Genomic DNA, 16,185 nt, shown 5'->3' on the forward strand with positions numbered 1-16,185 from the left:
ACTTCATATTTAAAAATGAGTAAAATTCTAAAAGTATACATTTTTATTTTCACGAACAATTCGAAATTCGAATTCAATAAACTTTTTTGTGGCCAGCATTCTAAAAGAAAAGTTTTTACTGTGTGACAATACTTATGACCTGACTAGTTATACACAGCAAAAGAAGTTTCTATTCTTTCACGTGCACCAAATTGCACGCGCATAATTTTTTAAAATGGGTTTAAGTTAAGTGTCACGTTAAACTCTTCGATGATTTTTTTTACTTTATTTTTATTCCTGGTGGTTACTCATCTCACCGACGCAGACATCCCAACATGAAGGTACTGGGCCGCGCCACGGCGAAGTGACGTTCCGACACTCTCTTTAGAAACTTTTATCAGACTAGCTGACCCGGCAGACTTCGTAGTGCCTCAATCGATAAATAAAAGGACCCAAACTTTTGTATAAAATTAACGTAAAACAAACAAAAGGAATCCGTCCGACGGGGGGCACATCAAAGGAAAAACATAATTGTTATTTTTGTTTAATTCCGAGCATTTTCATATTTATCTACTTTACTATCTTTTTATATGTATAGATTTGCATACAACGTGCTACAAAATACCCCGTAAAAAAAATTAATTAAGAAAGCCAAAAATTTTGTCAACCCTAGTAAACTGTCGTGTCAGGAAACCAGATTATTTAACAGAAAGGCCTAAGTACCTATTTTACCTAATAATTTTCTACTGTAATAGATTTCAGAACAGCAATTCATTTTATATATATATTAATCAGATATCAGATAAGAGTTGCGGTATTTACAAAAATTGTTGATTCATCCATAAAGCCGACATGAAATTTCCGAAAAACTTATTAGATATTAAACTTACCGATTAATAGGATAATGTGAGGAAGATAACATCGTTAGTCACGGGCTGCCGGAATCTTATCTCCAATAAAAAGAACAAAAGAAAAACAAAAACACAATTTGTGCCATATCTTTATTTCGGTTTTGATACAACAACAAAAAAAAAACCGATTCGTATCGGCCTAAGAACCGACCAGTCAACTCCCAAATAACATAATAACTTTTATAATATCTCTACATTCGTAAATCTAATAGAACGAGATGACATAAAAACGAGGTTTCGCTTACAAGAAGAATACATCTAATTTAGATGGGAGTAAAGTTTAATATTCAAAAACACTATTCAACTATTAAATTCTATGAAGCAACCACCTCAAGATTCGAATATAGATCATGAAAAAAGAAAGTAAATAATAATATATAAAATATACACTAGGAATGTATAAGTGCGATGAAAATAAATATTTCTCTAAAACTCTACAATATAAAAATGTATTAATTAAAAAACTAGAATTCGTTTACAGAAACAGTAGATATAGACATAAAAAAATAGATTGGTCGAATACTTTTTAGGGAATAGTAAGTTCGATCATACAATTCATAGATGGCGCTACTGAGTTGCTACCTAACCAACAGATGGCGTTAGCGGTAAAAGATAATTTCGATATCTTAGCATTTCGTATTGCTAAGCTATTGTGTAATTTTTCGAGCACGTATTGAGCAGAAAACTTCATGTTTACAACCGACTTTTTAAAAATAGAAAGTTAGAGAACTTTTATATAGATAGAAGTCGTTTCAAAGACATAGGGTGAATTGTTTTCATTTAAGTACATAATTTTTTAAATGATCTGTAACTAATTTTAAACTAGAAAATTGTTACAAAATATTATTAATCTCTAAGTATTATCTTTTTGAGATGATAATTTAGATATACGCCATATTTTCGCTTAAAACCACGTTAATACGTTTTGTATTAAAAGTCAAATTAAAAGTTAAATGCACTTATAGTGAACTTCAATTTTATTTTATGTAAATAAGTTTAAAAAGATAGCTTTATTTCACTAATTAAGTAACCCTAGTAAGGTTAAACTGATATATCACCAGCCGTAGTTTCATCAATAAATATAATTATTGGTAACACTTGGAATTTTCTCCACTGGCAATTTTATTTATAGAGACGCCATTTGTCAGTGTTAAACTAGTTTATTATTTATTACTTAATACATTGCGCGTTCTCATAATTGAAGTTAGTATTTGTAACGGAGACTTCGAGAAGGCCAGGGCCCTATCCATTCCGCAGTCAACGTTTGGATACATAATAACTTTTTTTATTAAGCTTTAGCTTCTAAACAAACTAATTTAACATATATATATCCGAGATGATCTAAACTGCAAACCTTTTGTCTCAAACACTATTAGAACATTCTAGTTGTGTTCATAAATTATGTTAATAATTTTAAAGTACTCTACTAACATATATTTTTGTTTGTCGAGATACCAATGAGAAAATAAATATCACTTGCTATATAAACACTTTTTGTGATCATTCGTAAAAAAATTTACAAAGAAAACTGTTTGTTTCAAATTACATAAAAATCTTTAGAAAACTTAACAAAAGCAAATGTTTTAAATATATAAATATATATACCACAAAAAACACTACCACACACAATAATAATTAAACATTTAGAAAATACAACAAAAAAGAGTAATTAATTTTTAAAACGCAATTCAGATCTTCAAAAGATACTGTTCGAACGATAGTGTTGTTTTAAATTTATTCGATAGTTTTCTAACTAATGTAGATAAGTAAGTAAATATATTGAGCTTATTCCACTACACGCGTGTTCCGAAGGGGAGTAGGGCAGACAGAGGCTATTAAACCGAATTATTCAGTTTTTTAGTGGATTTTAAAAAGACTGCTGTAATTAAAACTATGATTACAAAAAATAACGTAATGTTTGAGAGAGAGAGAGAGAGAGAGAGAGAGAAAAGAACATTTTTAGTGACTCTACTACGTACAGAGATGACAATAGATTAGTTTTTTTTTTGTTGTAAGAAAAAATAGACACGGTGAATTTATTGAATTAATATTTAAAGTTGCAATTTTTAAATCGATCATTATCCATTTCTCCCAAACTATAAAACTGTTTAAGTACACAAATCGTAGAGGGCGCGAGTGATCGCTTCCTCAGTCAAACAATCACGCGTCAACAATCTCTGACTCTCCCGTACGGCACAGCCTCCTCCAGTACCCCTCAAGGTTCTCCTCCGTCAGAACAACAATGAACATTAACAAAAAAGAACAAAGTTCTGAGAACAACAGCGTCTTAAGTATACTGCAATCAATGTGATCACATGTCCATCTTTGTATGAGCTTATTTCAATAAGTATTTACGTGTTAACTACCTCACCCTAGAGATCGGCGTGAGGTCACCGACCTCATGCTCATTCGGTTTCGAAAAACACAATCAAGGTACATTACCTACATATGACGTCAAATATTCGAGTTGAGCGTTATTTTCGGACTAGACATCCCGTTACTGTACAAATTTTTCAACGTTGATGTATTTTGATTGAGAATTGACGAATTTTTTGTTATGTTTTTTTTTGACATAAAATGACAAAAATATGTGTATGATTCGTGCGCACATATAACATACTTATGTAATACTACTAATGTAATATAAGTATTTAAAGTCGAAAATATCATTTTTATTTAAAAATGTTTTTAATGGTTTCTACTTAAGTAATATATAAATGGGAGGGATGTGTATGTGTATGTATATTCGTAAAATTAAAAGAGAATAATAAAATCGATAACAAATCCAACGATCTAATAAGTACATGAAATATCATGACAGATATGTCTCGACACTACAACTAGATAAATTTCTTATTTAAATAAGATATTTCTATTAACTACAAAATAAAATCTGATAGATTCTACGATTACGTATATTCCAATGTGAGCTTTATCCCTATTATCATTAAGTATGTTTTAGTATAAATCGCAGGAGCGTCTCAGTGGAAATCGAAGTTGCTTGGTAACAATTGTGCGATGGAATGTCTTGTTCTATGTTTTGGCTGAGGGCGTTGTGTTGAAGCAGGGACGCACGAGGCTGCTGGTAATAATGAATCGAAAAACCACATAGATCTAAATTCAATATCGAAAATATGAATAATAGTATTAGTGTAAAAATTGAACACGCTGTATATTGCTTATAGAACGAACGGTACGGTTCAATTAACAATCATTATAACTTATCTAACCAATTATATCGCTTTTTCGCATTAAAAGTGTAAAATTTCCAAAAATATTCGAAATTGAGTTAATATGCATAAACATTTGGTATTTTTCAACCAGTATGTTTCTCATAAATACTGTCAAAATAGCGTAGTTTAGTTTTATTTCTTTTTTTTTAGTTTACCTATGTTTTGAGTTTTTGACTACTATTAACAAAATTAATACATAATTTTATCTTACTTTAAAAGACAGATAATGTAACTGGTAAAAAATTAAAAAATAAATGTTGCAAATATGATTAATATTAAAAATATCACATGTTAAAATAAAAAACCTTTAAAACACTCTCCTGTAAAATTAGTAAGTTTTGAGGTTATACAGTTTTAATGCGAAAAGACGATATGTGATTTGATTTGTTTGTAAAGGATATTCTTGAAGATGTGTGTACATATTTAACAAGTGTCGTTCAAATTTCGATCCAATGTTGATGTAGTTAAGGTCGAGAGTCGTGCGTCGCTGCGGCGGGGCCGGCGTGTCGCTCACGGTGGCAGGTTCAATTGCAAGTTCTGGAGGTACGCCGAGGTCGAGTTCAGTAAGCCGATGCGTTGCTTCTGTTTCCGCTGCTCGGTCATCTGTGCGGGCAACGTGAGGTCTGCATGAGGTCGGGCGTTTTGAGACGCGACACTGATCCACGGCTACGGTCACTCGTCTCATTTCGGCCGAGCAGATTGGTTATGTTAATGTATAAAGAAGAAAGAATTTTAATGTATCAAAACAAAACTAGTAAATAGTGACAAAAATGATACGATGTTCTGTGAATTAAGGCGCTTTGGTCGGCGAAATTAATGGCATAGATAAGCATTTTTTATTTTATTTTTATTGTGTAGTTAGATGGACGAGCTTACAGCTCACCTCATGTCAAATGGTTACCAGAGCCCATAGACATCTACAACGTAAAAGCCGCCACCCACCTTGAGATATGAGCTCTAAGGTCTCAGTATAGTTACAACGGCTGCCTCACCGTTCAAACCGAAACGCATTACTGCTTCACGGCAGAAATAGGCAGGGCGGTGGTACTTACCCGTGCGGGCTCACAAAAGATCCTAACACTAGTAAAAATGAGACAATACTGGGTTGGCAGTCGCTTGTGTGTTACCCCCCCCCCCCCCAACGCCCCTTGCACCCACCTGGTCCCTGAGGTCGGTGAGCAGGTCGGTGAGCGTGGCCACGGCGCGGTGCGCGCGGTCCAGCTGGGCCTGCAGCGCGCGCAGCTCCAGCTCCCCACCCTCGCCCTCGCCGCCGCCCATCAGGGACAGCGCCCGCAGTCTCGGAAACCAGTCCAAGTTGTTGGACTGGCGGAACAAAGGGACCGCTGAGTGCGTGTGGACCGCAGCATTGAACCCCGCGCAGATAGCGCAGGGGTTCGCGAGCAATAACTGTATGGAGTCTCACGATTGTCGAAGGTATGTGTTACCAATGAATTTATATAAAACACTAGCTGATACGGCAGACTTCGTAGTGCCTCAAACGATAAATAAAAGACAGACAGAAGGAATTCATCCGACGGGGGACACATCAAAGGAAAAACATAATTGTTATTTTTATTTAATTCCAAGCATTTTCATATTTATCTACATTTCAAACCTTCTCTGAACTTCCACAAATAATTCAAGACCAAAATTAGCCAAATCGGTCCAGCCGTTCTCGAGTTTTAGCGAGATTAATAAACAGCAATTCATTTTTATAGTGCAGATGGGTGAACAAGCTCACAGCCTAGTGTTGCAATGCGGTTAGTGGGGCCCATGGACAGCACTACGTAAACGCCAGTACCCGTCTTCAAACATAAGTCTTAAGTATCAGTTGTACAATAGGCTGTTGTACTATGCCCGACCCTTCGAACCGAAAGACATTAACGCTTCACGGCAGAAATAGGCAGAGCGGTGGTACCTACCCGTTTGGGATCACAGGACATACTACCTCCACTGATTTCAGTATATTAGACAAAAACAAAGGGGCCATATCTTATATCTTTAAACGAGCAATCTCGGAAACGGATCCAACCATTTTCATAAAATTTTGTATATAGGGGATTTTGGGGGCAATAAATCGATGTAGCTACGATTTATTTTCAGAAAATGTTGTTTTATTCATAAAAATTAACTTTATCGATAATTTTGATTTTATCTTTAAACTAACGACCCGCCCTCGCTTCGCTTCGGAAACTGTAATTTATTATTGATTTCTCCACTATTTAATAAATGTTATTATACATATAAACCTTCCTCTTCAATCACTCTATCTCTTAAAAAAAACCGCATCAAAATCCGTTGCGTAGTTTTAAAGATTTAAGCATACATAGGGATATAGAGACAGAGAAAGCGACTTTCTTCGATACTATGTAGTGATAACCAGTTCATATTTTATTATTATTCTGTAGGTAAGATCGAAAAATATTATTCATATTTCATCATTTTATCAATATGTAATTATTTAAATATAATTTCTAAAACACACAATTTATAAAAAAAAAACCCCAGCAAAGCTCGATCATTATCTGGTAAATATAAAAGTGCTCTTAGTTGCCAGTGGTCATAACATTGGCAGCAGCCGACCTCATAGATACTGACCTTTATCATAGAGTGCACGTAACTCTCGGGGCCGGTGAACTCTGTGGGGTCCTTGACCCTCACGAGCACCATGAAGTACAGGTAGTGCCACATGTTATGCTCACTCTTTATATGTTCCTCGAAGGACACTGTCTTATTGTCAAAGGCTGACCTGTTCAACCCTGGAACAGGAAATGATTCACTGTAGAGTATTGAAAACAAAAATAACTATAGAATAAACGTCCCCACCTTGTGTGTGCGCATGTATGTTTACGTATGTGGTTGTGTATGTGTGTGTGTGTGTGTGTGTGTGTGTGTGTGGTTGTGTGTGGTTGTGTGTGTGTGTGTGTGTGTGTGTGTGTGTGTGTGTGTGTGGTTGTGTGTGTGTGTGTGTGGTTGTGTGTGTGTGTGTATGTGTGTGTGTGTGTGTGTGTGTGTGTGTGTGTGTGTGTGTGTGCTGTGAGTACCGAAACCAAACAAACGAGACTAAAACTAAATACTATTTTGTATTATATATGTTTTCTATTTACTCCGATATCGGGAATCGAATTCGAACTCCGTGGCTTACTGAGTTTCTACTCACTACACCAGAAAAGCGATCTAGTTTTATGCTGAGTGAATCAGAAGATTAAACTAGTAAGGCATCATTATCACATTAACCCTTTGAGTGTGAACCGTCGATAAATCGACTCTATTCAGTGCGGAGCGCTATTAAGTGCGCGTATAAAGTGCGGAGCGTCGAAATACCGACTATTGCCCAGTTTCATTATAGGTATAATTTGTAAAATCGGGGAAGTCGGACATTTTTAAAACTCTTTGAACTCATTTCTTTTACTCTTCTCCACACTCTCTTCACGTCTCTCTACTTTTCTCAAGCCTTTAGCTCAAGTAAAAACTTCATGAAATATTACTGTTCCACGTTCGAACGTCACTACGAACAAACAAACACACAACAAATATTCTTCTTCGTATAATCACAGCTACCCCGCGTGGTCAATGAAAAGTGACAGTGTAGTTTCTAATGGAAATGAGATGTTTTTCGGGATAAAAGGTAGCTACCAAGATAGTGCCAGGGTCCTTCTCCTATCGTGAAAGAAGGACAAACATACAAACAATAGTACGGATTAGATCACCTACTTAGCCAGACCACTGACCCAAGGCGGGAGGAACCCTCGTGACGCGCACAAATATACCAACCACATATAAAACAGGTGCTCTTAAGTATTAATTCCTTTTGCTGCTTCTCGCTACGCAGGTCCGCGAACGTGTCGATTATCACGCCGAATATCAAGTTGAGAACTATGATGATCACAACGAAGAAGAACAACAGGTCGTACACCACGCGCGCCACGAACAGCGGCTCCTGCAACACACGACACGTCACGCGCCGCCCCCCACACGGGGTGGGGGGCGGCGGCGAACCAGTTAGAATATTCAATGGACAACGGCTCTTGCAACACACGCCGGTCATCGTTCTCGTCGAACCCGTCGCTTGCGACGAAGGGCTCAACCAGTAAATTAACCCACAGACACTGAGTTTCTCGCCGGATCTTCTCAGTGGGTCGCGTTCCGATCCGGTGGTAGATTCTGCGAAGGACTGCTCTTGCTAGGGTCAGTGTTAGCAACATTCCGGTTTGAGCCCCGTGAGCTCACCTACACACGATAGGGCGAAGCTGAAATAGCCTCTCAAGGCTACAGCATAGGTAGGGGAAAAAAAAAGCAAAACATGGCAAGTCACGCGCCGCCCCCCGCACGAGTACCAGGGGGGGGGGGGGGCAGCTAGCCGGTGGGAATATTTAATTGACAGCGGCCCCTGCAACACATACCATGTCACGCGCGGCCCCCCTCACATTGGGACCGGAGGGGGACAGCGGTCTCGGGGGAACCGGGTGAAATATTTAGTACTTGACAAATGTTCACGATTAACTTGCAAGGTGAAGGAATAATGCACGTGTAATAAAAATCAAATCCGCAAAATTATAATTTGCGTAATTACTGGTAGGACCTCCTGTGAGTCCGCACGGGTAGGTACCACCACCCCGCCTGTTTCTGCCGTGAAGCAGTAATGCGTTTCGGTTTGAAGGGCGGGGCAGCCGGTTGTAACTATACTGGGGCCTTAGAACTTATAGCTCAAGATGGGTGGCGCATTTACGTTGTAGATGTCTATGGGCTCCAGTAACCACTTAACACCAGGTAGGCCGTGTGCTAGTCCAGTCACGTCAGCAAAAACAAAAAAAATACGTGTGTGCAATTCAAACGTGGTAAAAGTGAAACCTTCAAAAATTAAAATACAACTATCCTAAATGTCTAAGTATATGTAAAATTTTGTCATTAGTAAATAATTGTAAATCATCTTTTATTTATAGTACGAGGTAGCGCCCTCTGTGAATTGATATTTTAACTTCACGTATAATCCTAAATTAAAATCCACTACAATAGGTTTCATACACTGTATTAAAAAAACACTACACTGAGAACGTCTAATGTGTTCTATCTCATTCTCTCGCGGCTGAATCCTATACATTTATGTGTTTGTGTCTCTATGGACTTATTTTTTCGTTTCATCGAGTTTGAAATCACAACGTTTCTAAAGAAGTTTCACTTTCAAATGTAATGTACGTACGAAGCTGGCCGGCGCCCGCAGGATGTCCCCGATGCCTCCCCCGTTGCGCAGGCCCTGGTTGAGCGTGGTGACGATGCACATGAGCAGCGAGTCGCAGCTCCGCTCCCGCAGCTCGCCCCCCACCGACACCAGGCGCGGCGCCGCGCGGCACCCGCCCGCCCCCCGGTACTTGTCGGCGGGGTCGCGCCCGCAGCTGTCGGCCTCGAAGCGGGGGTCGTCGTCGTCTGGGGGGGACGCACCAATATCCTTGTGTTTACTGGTGGTAGGACCTCTTGTGAGTCCGCTCCGGGTAGGTACCACCACCCTGCCTATTTCTGCAGTAATGCGTTTCGGTTTGAAGGGTGGGGCAGCTGTTGTAACTATACTTGAGAGTCTTGAACTTATATCTCAAGGTGGGTGGCGCATTTACGTTGTAAATCCTCCAGTAACCACTTAACACCAGCTGGGCTGTGAGCTCGTCCACCCATCGAAGCAATAAAAAAAAACCTATAGTAATTTTTGCGTGATTGAGAAGAACAAGGTATTCAAGCCAAAATCCAAATAAGTTTTCACATTTTTAATATGTATTGGTAAAGATTTGAATAATAATTCCTGTTTAAATCCCCGGGGATTTTCGACATGTTCCCGGGAACACGTCGAAAATATTAATAAAACTTCATTTAAATCTTCTACCCAGCTCGGAGTACTCACCGTCCAACCGATCGACGTTGACCAGGAAGTGGTCTCTGAAGAACATGTAGCCTACGATGGAGAACATGTAGACCAGGACAAGCGCCAGCACGGCCGTCAGGAGGATGGACCGCCCGTTGCGAGTCACTGACCGCATCACGTTAAGCAGCGTCTCTTCTCGGTACACGATGTCCAGCAACTGTACGGGACCGACGCATTAGGGGGACCGACGCGTCTGGGGGACCAACGCGTCAGGGGGACCGACGCGTCAGGGGGGTAGGGGGACCGCCGCTATGTGCAACCGACCTCACGTCTCAAGGTGGGAGGCGGCATGCACGTTGTAATATCTATGGGCCCCGTTAACCACTGCAGTAGGTTGCGTGCTCATTCACACACATGCAATATAAATACGTTAAATACGTCATCGGTCCGTATGTTGTTTTATATACTAAACAATCTCGAACTTGTGTCTGTGCAAGATTTGTTATTTATTGTCAATATCGATTGAAGTTTTCGTTAAATTTCTTCTATTGTATCAAAAATTAATAAAATTTACGATTTGGTAACTGCTTGAAGAGGCTACTTTAAGGTTTTTTTTTACTAACAGCTGCCCGAGCGCCTCCAAAGGAGACCTAACAACTCAAAAGCAGTTGCTTCGAATGAATCTACTACCGGATCGAAATCGCGACCCGCTGAGAAGATCCGGCGAGAAATTCAGCGGGCTGATGCATGGGTTAGGTTGCACGTCGAACTCTTTGTCCTATTTTTTTTAAGGCATTTTATGACCTGGTAACTAAGACCTTTAAGTCATGTCTTATTTTAAGTTATATTCTTATTTTTGTGGAAAATTATGAAATGAAATAAAGATGATTAATTTGAGACATTAATCAACTGGTATGAAATCAAATTAAATGAGATGAGATGAGATGATATGGAATGAAATATAATCTCAGTAAAATGGTGGTGATTTACTGAGATTTTTTCAGTGGACTTTTTGAAGGATTTGAGGACATTTGTGCACTTTCACAGATATTAAACAGTTAATAAACCACCGTTATTACACATTTAAACCTGAAGAAACACTAAATAGACAAAATAAAACAAATCACACAACTTCACTCCTCGCGTTCCCGCCAAAAAGTCGAACTCTTTTTCGAGTTCGATGAGTAGGGTTACTTTAAGATTAGAGCTACTATCGATACTATCGATATATCGATATGTGACCTACCAGGACAGAAAAGAAGAACGGGTGGCAGCATATCCCGAGAAAGCAGAACAACAAGTAGACGGTGTGGTAGAGGAGCTCAGGGTCGGTGAGGACGTTGCGCGTCGACTTGGACAGCGTACCCTGGTTACCCATTATGCTGACTAGATGGATACCTTTTACTATTATCTGAAATTAAAAAAAATCAGTACACTTATATCTCTATATATAAAAATGAATTGCTGTTCGTTAGTCTCGCTAAAACTCGAGTATGGCTGGACCGGCTAATTTTGGTCTTGAATTATTTGTGGAAGTCCAGAGAAGGTTTAAAAGGTAAAATAAATATGAAAATGCTCGGAATTAAATAAAAATAACAATTTTGTTTTTCCTTTGATGTGTCCCACGTCGGGCGGATTCCTTTTGTTTGTTTTAAGTTTATTTTATACAAAAGTTTAGGTCTTTTATTTATCGATTAAGGCACTACGAAGTCTGCCGGGTCAGGTAGTAATAATATTTTCGGATTTTCCTTGCGGTGCAACGATGAAAAACCTAACCTCTTTGTCGTGTGAAGCTTGTCACTTCAATTTCATTTCAATTTCATTTAGTATAGGAAAGAGATAAATATATATCTGAGTTGTAGTATTGAAAAAGGTATGCATGCCTACTTTGACAATGTTAAGAGACTTCTTAGTTGAGGGAGTGGGCATATACGACTCCTGTTTATTACATATTCAAATGAATTGACATGAGACGACCTCACGGGCTACTTCATGATAGTGATGAGTCTTTCTCGTGTTTCATAACTACAGTACCAGATACTGTAGAAGGATGGCGGATTTGATCCGTGCACACTAACTGGATTCATTTCTATAGTACAATTGTTATCTGCCCAGGATCTGTGTGCTTAGTGCGAGTTTTTTATCGTTATCGATAGCGTAAAAGTTAACTCAAGGCCCATGTCCTTTGAGTTAACTTTTCTGTTAAGCTCTGTATGGAGTTGGAACAGCGCCCCTAGCGGCAAACGTAAGCAAACGTTCCAACTGCATACAAATTTGGGGGTGGGGGGGTATTGAGTATTTGTTAAGTGCAGTGCTGACCGTGAGCATAGCCAACGCCCAGAGCGTGGGTTCGGGGCCGGCGGAGCAGAGCAGGCGCACTATGGCGCAGGCGAGCAGCGCGCGCACCCCCGCGCCCCGCGGCACCCACGCCACCAGCGCACCCGCCGCGCCACTCGCCGCCCACACCGCCAGCGACACGTGCTGGCCCAGACCTGCGCGCGCACACACGACACTACACTACTTAATCTGCATATTTCTGCCGTAAAGCAGTAATGCGTTTCGGTTTGAAGGGTGGGGCAGCCGTTGTACTGTAACAACTGAGACCCTTAGTTGTCTCAAGGTGAGTGGCGGTATTTACGTTGTAAGTGTCTATGGGCTCCGGTAACCACATAAAACTAGGTGGACCGCGAGCTCGTCCACCCATCTAAGCCATAAAAAATCCTTCCTCTGTCCTAATCCTTATCTCTACCCTCCATCGGATGTAGATGTCCCTGGGATTAAGGATGTCTACTGTCACACGCGTACATAGCGTCGCATATATACCGCGGAACATCTCGAAGTAGGAATCGACGTCGGTCGGAGATGAAATAGTCCCACTAGGACATGGTACTTTTAATAAATAAAATAAATAAATAAATAAATATCATTTAATTCTGGCCATCATAAATCCATAATAATGTTGTTAGTAGAGTAATACTAACTGAACAAGAACTGAATAAGAAACCATATTACAAAATCTGATGATAATGAAATTGTATTTACCGGTTTTTTTTTGTGGCTATTATCTGAAACGTGTGAGTACTACAGACTTATATTTTTTAAATGTTAAAACGTAAACAAGCTCACTACCCACTTGACATTAAGTGGTTAAGGAAGCTTCAGACATAAGATGTAGCCTGTATTGTGCTCTTTAGCATATAAAAACTTGTACAACGTATTCTAGATTCTGTAATCTTCACCAGCTACTATTCGGAATGCATTTATTTCCTTTGAAACAAATTTAGATAACAATACAAGAACACATTCTGAATAGACAGAGAAAACAATTTTATTTTATTCTTAAAAATTTGTTAAGAAATAAAAATACAAAAAACGTATTGCCCCGGGTGAGGATCGAACTCACGACCTTAAGATTATGAGACTTACGCGCTGCCTACTGCGCCACCGAGGCGGATGTAGGGACGAGTGAAATAGGTCATTATATAACATTGTTTTCTCAGTCATGCAATTACAAATGGCAACAAAATGAAGCTATCACATCTTTCTCTCAAGCTGATATTACGATAATAATTGTTACTAAACAGTTAATAAACCACCGTTATTACACATTTAAACCTGAAGAAACACTAAATAGACAAAATTAAACAAATCACTCTTCACTCCTCGCGTTTCCGCCAAAAAGTCCTGTCGGTCTGCCAATCTACCCAAATATAGACCGCGAATACATTATAATTAACAGGAATTATTACTCACGAGGGTTCTCGTCTGAAAACGGGTAGAAGAAGGCCACGATGACGTTGATCAGAACGGCGAAGTTGAACAATATGTTACTCCACAGCGACATGTAAGATGAAACCCAGAACAGAAGAGGTTGTCCTGGGAACAAAAGGCGGGTGGAGTTGCTCAATAAATTAATGTATAATCGGAGACCAATCACACCTGGTCGGTTGGGTCCGATCCATGACTCTCATTACTACAAGAACCAGAGACTACACACACATACACTTATGTATACTAGTGGTCCTTCGGTAGTCGAAATTCGACTATAATTAATTAAAATTATAAGTTTGTACACTATTATGATTCTATTGTGAAAGACTATTTATTATACTTCTATAATCACATTTCGCCAAGACTACACTTTAGTTAAACAATATTAATAAAGACAAATAATATTTATTTTCTCAATTTGACCACAGACTGTAAGCAATAAGAAAAGTTTGACAGTGAACAAATAGTATGCATGCGTGTGTGTGTCAAATACATGGTAGTGTGTGTAATGTTTTAGTAATTTTTAAATTAATAGCCCGAACTAAGAATCGAAGCCACGACTCTCAGTTCATTCGTTTTTTTTCGGACATGGGGTGAAAGGGTGCAGGGGGTGTTGGGTGTTGGCCCCCTGAATAGCATAAACTAGCATAATACTGGTGGTAGGATCTCTTGTGAGTCCGTGCGATTAGATACCACCACTCTCTCTATAATGCGTTTCGGTTTGAAGGGTGGGGCAGCCGCTGTAACTATACTTGAGACCTTAGAACTTATATCTATGGACTTATTTTTTCGTTTCATCGAATTTGAAATCACACACAAGGATTCTAAAGAAGTTTCACTTAAAAAAAAAAATAGGAGTCGATACCTCGTAATTTCTTCTGCCACTTCATTTCGTGGAAGAGGTGGTCGAGCCTCGCGAAGAAGTCCGCGACCTTGCTGCCCTGGTCGTCGCGCTCGGCGCTCTGCAGCACCCTGTGCTTACTGTCGGCCGGCAGGTACTCGCACATCTCCGGGATCGGGAACACGATCTGCTCCATGCTCCTGTCCGTGCGGACGATCTGCACCCCGACCCCCCGCGGGGGCAGGAATACATTATTACAATCAGATTTGAAATTTTATTCCTTGCTATAGGATGCCGTTACAAAACTAGATCAGGATACTACTTTAACGCGAGATTTAATTAGACACTAGTGGTCCTGCGGTTTGAACATTATTATTGGTTCTATTGCCAAAGACTAATAAGTCTTTGATCACAGATTTCGCCAAGACTACACTATAGATAAATAATGTTAAAGACAAACAATATTAATTTATTCTCAATTTGACCAGAAACTTTAACAATCAAGAAAAGAGTATATATGCGTGGTGGGTGTATTTCAAATACAAAGTAGTAAAAATATTTTTGTTTTAATTTAATTTAATTTTTATTCTTAATAAAATCATTCTGCACTCCATATTCTCTCTATTCTATTCTATTCTATTCTCTATAAGTGTGGGTAATTTCATGCTCCACCGTCTGCGCAGTTTTCGTAAGAAGGGCTATAAAATTTTTGCTGATAATAAAGTCGAGGACTCGTTGCCAAGCTCCAAAGGCGCTTCGCTCTGATGAAGACATGAGGACAACTTCCCTTTGTTAAAGTCGAAGACTCGTTGCCAAATTCCAAAGGCGCTTCGCTCTGACGAAGACATGAGGTCTCAACTTCCCTTGATAAAGTCGAGGACTCGTTGCCACAGTCCAAAGGCACTTCGCTCTGATGAAGACATGAAGTCGCAATGTCCCTTGTTAATGGCGAGGACTCGTTGCCTAATCCCGAAGACGCTTCGCTCTGACGAAGACCTGAGGTCCCAAGTTCTTATGCGTACCTCGATCTGCGCCGTGTGAGTCCGGTAGTACTGCAGCGCGAGCGCGTGCGGGCCGGCGGGCGAGGCTCGCACCAGCGCCGCCAGCTCCTTGTTGTGCGCCGCCAGCTGGTGGCACAGTATGTAGATGTTGTGGCCCACCTGGCACAAAAAATTTCATTCAAATTCGGCGAGGGTTCAGTGTGCTTGGTGCGAGTTTTTTATCGTTATCGATAGCGTAACAGTCAACTCAAATTTGTATGGAGTTGGAATAGCGCCCCTAGCGGCAAACGTAAGCAAACGTTCCAACTGCATCTTCGATCAACAATAGTAACTAGATATCGGGTCGGCGATAAATTTACTAAAAATTTATTTCCTATTTTTAAGTTGGATTTTCTGTAAAAGCGTATTTTGTTAGTTTTTTTAAACTATTATTTATTTAATTATTATAATAAAGAAGATATTTTTAATACTGAATTGTCATCGGTCCTTAATAAGTATACCAAATTTCCAGCTTATTCGACATTTCGAAGGGGGTCAAAATCACGTTCAAAGATTCCGTTGCATACTAACATACATACGTCTGAAGCTAATAAAAGTA

At 39.5% G+C, this 16,185-nt stretch overlaps 1 protein-coding gene and 1 non-coding gene across 12 annotated transcripts in view; both read right to left on the bottom strand.

Annotated features, from left to right (window-relative positions):
* Positions 1-965: 965 nt before the first annotated feature.
* The window catches only part of Itpr (Inositol 1,4,5,-trisphosphate receptor), a 113,560-nt gene continuing 98,340 nt past the window's right edge, over positions 966-16,185 (bottom strand). For all 11 annotated transcript variants that reach the window (XM_089739944.1, XM_089739946.1, XM_089739942.1 and 8 more), the window contains 11 exons: positions 15,609-15,746; positions 14,611-14,803; positions 13,728-13,850; positions 12,294-12,466; positions 11,221-11,385; positions 10,014-10,191; positions 9,324-9,547; positions 7,898-8,063; positions 6,722-6,882; positions 5,282-5,446; positions 966-4,726 (listed from right to left, as the gene is read on the bottom strand). In XM_089739944.1, the coding sequence (XP_089596070.1) occupies positions 4,634-4,726; positions 5,282-5,446; positions 6,722-6,882; positions 7,898-8,063; positions 9,324-9,547; positions 10,014-10,191; positions 11,221-11,385; positions 12,294-12,466; positions 13,728-13,850; positions 14,611-14,803; positions 15,609-15,746 (1,779 nt within the window). In that variant the 3' untranslated portion in view covers positions 966-4,633. The remainder of the gene's footprint in view (positions 4,727-5,281; positions 5,447-6,721; positions 6,883-7,897; positions 8,064-9,323; positions 9,548-10,013; positions 10,192-11,220; positions 11,386-12,293; positions 12,467-13,727; positions 13,851-14,610; positions 14,804-15,608; positions 15,747-16,185) is intronic.
* Positions 13,353-13,425, bottom strand: TRNAM-CAU (transfer RNA methionine (anticodon CAU)). Its single transcript has one exon. It is a non-coding gene; the product is annotated as a tRNA-Met (tRNA).

Source organism: Bombyx mandarina, chromosome A1 (assembly GCF_030267445.1).
Source record: "Bombyx mandarina strain Sakado chromosome A1, ASM3026744v2".
Taxonomy (NCBI): domain Eukaryota; kingdom Metazoa; phylum Arthropoda; class Insecta; order Lepidoptera; family Bombycidae; genus Bombyx; species Bombyx mandarina.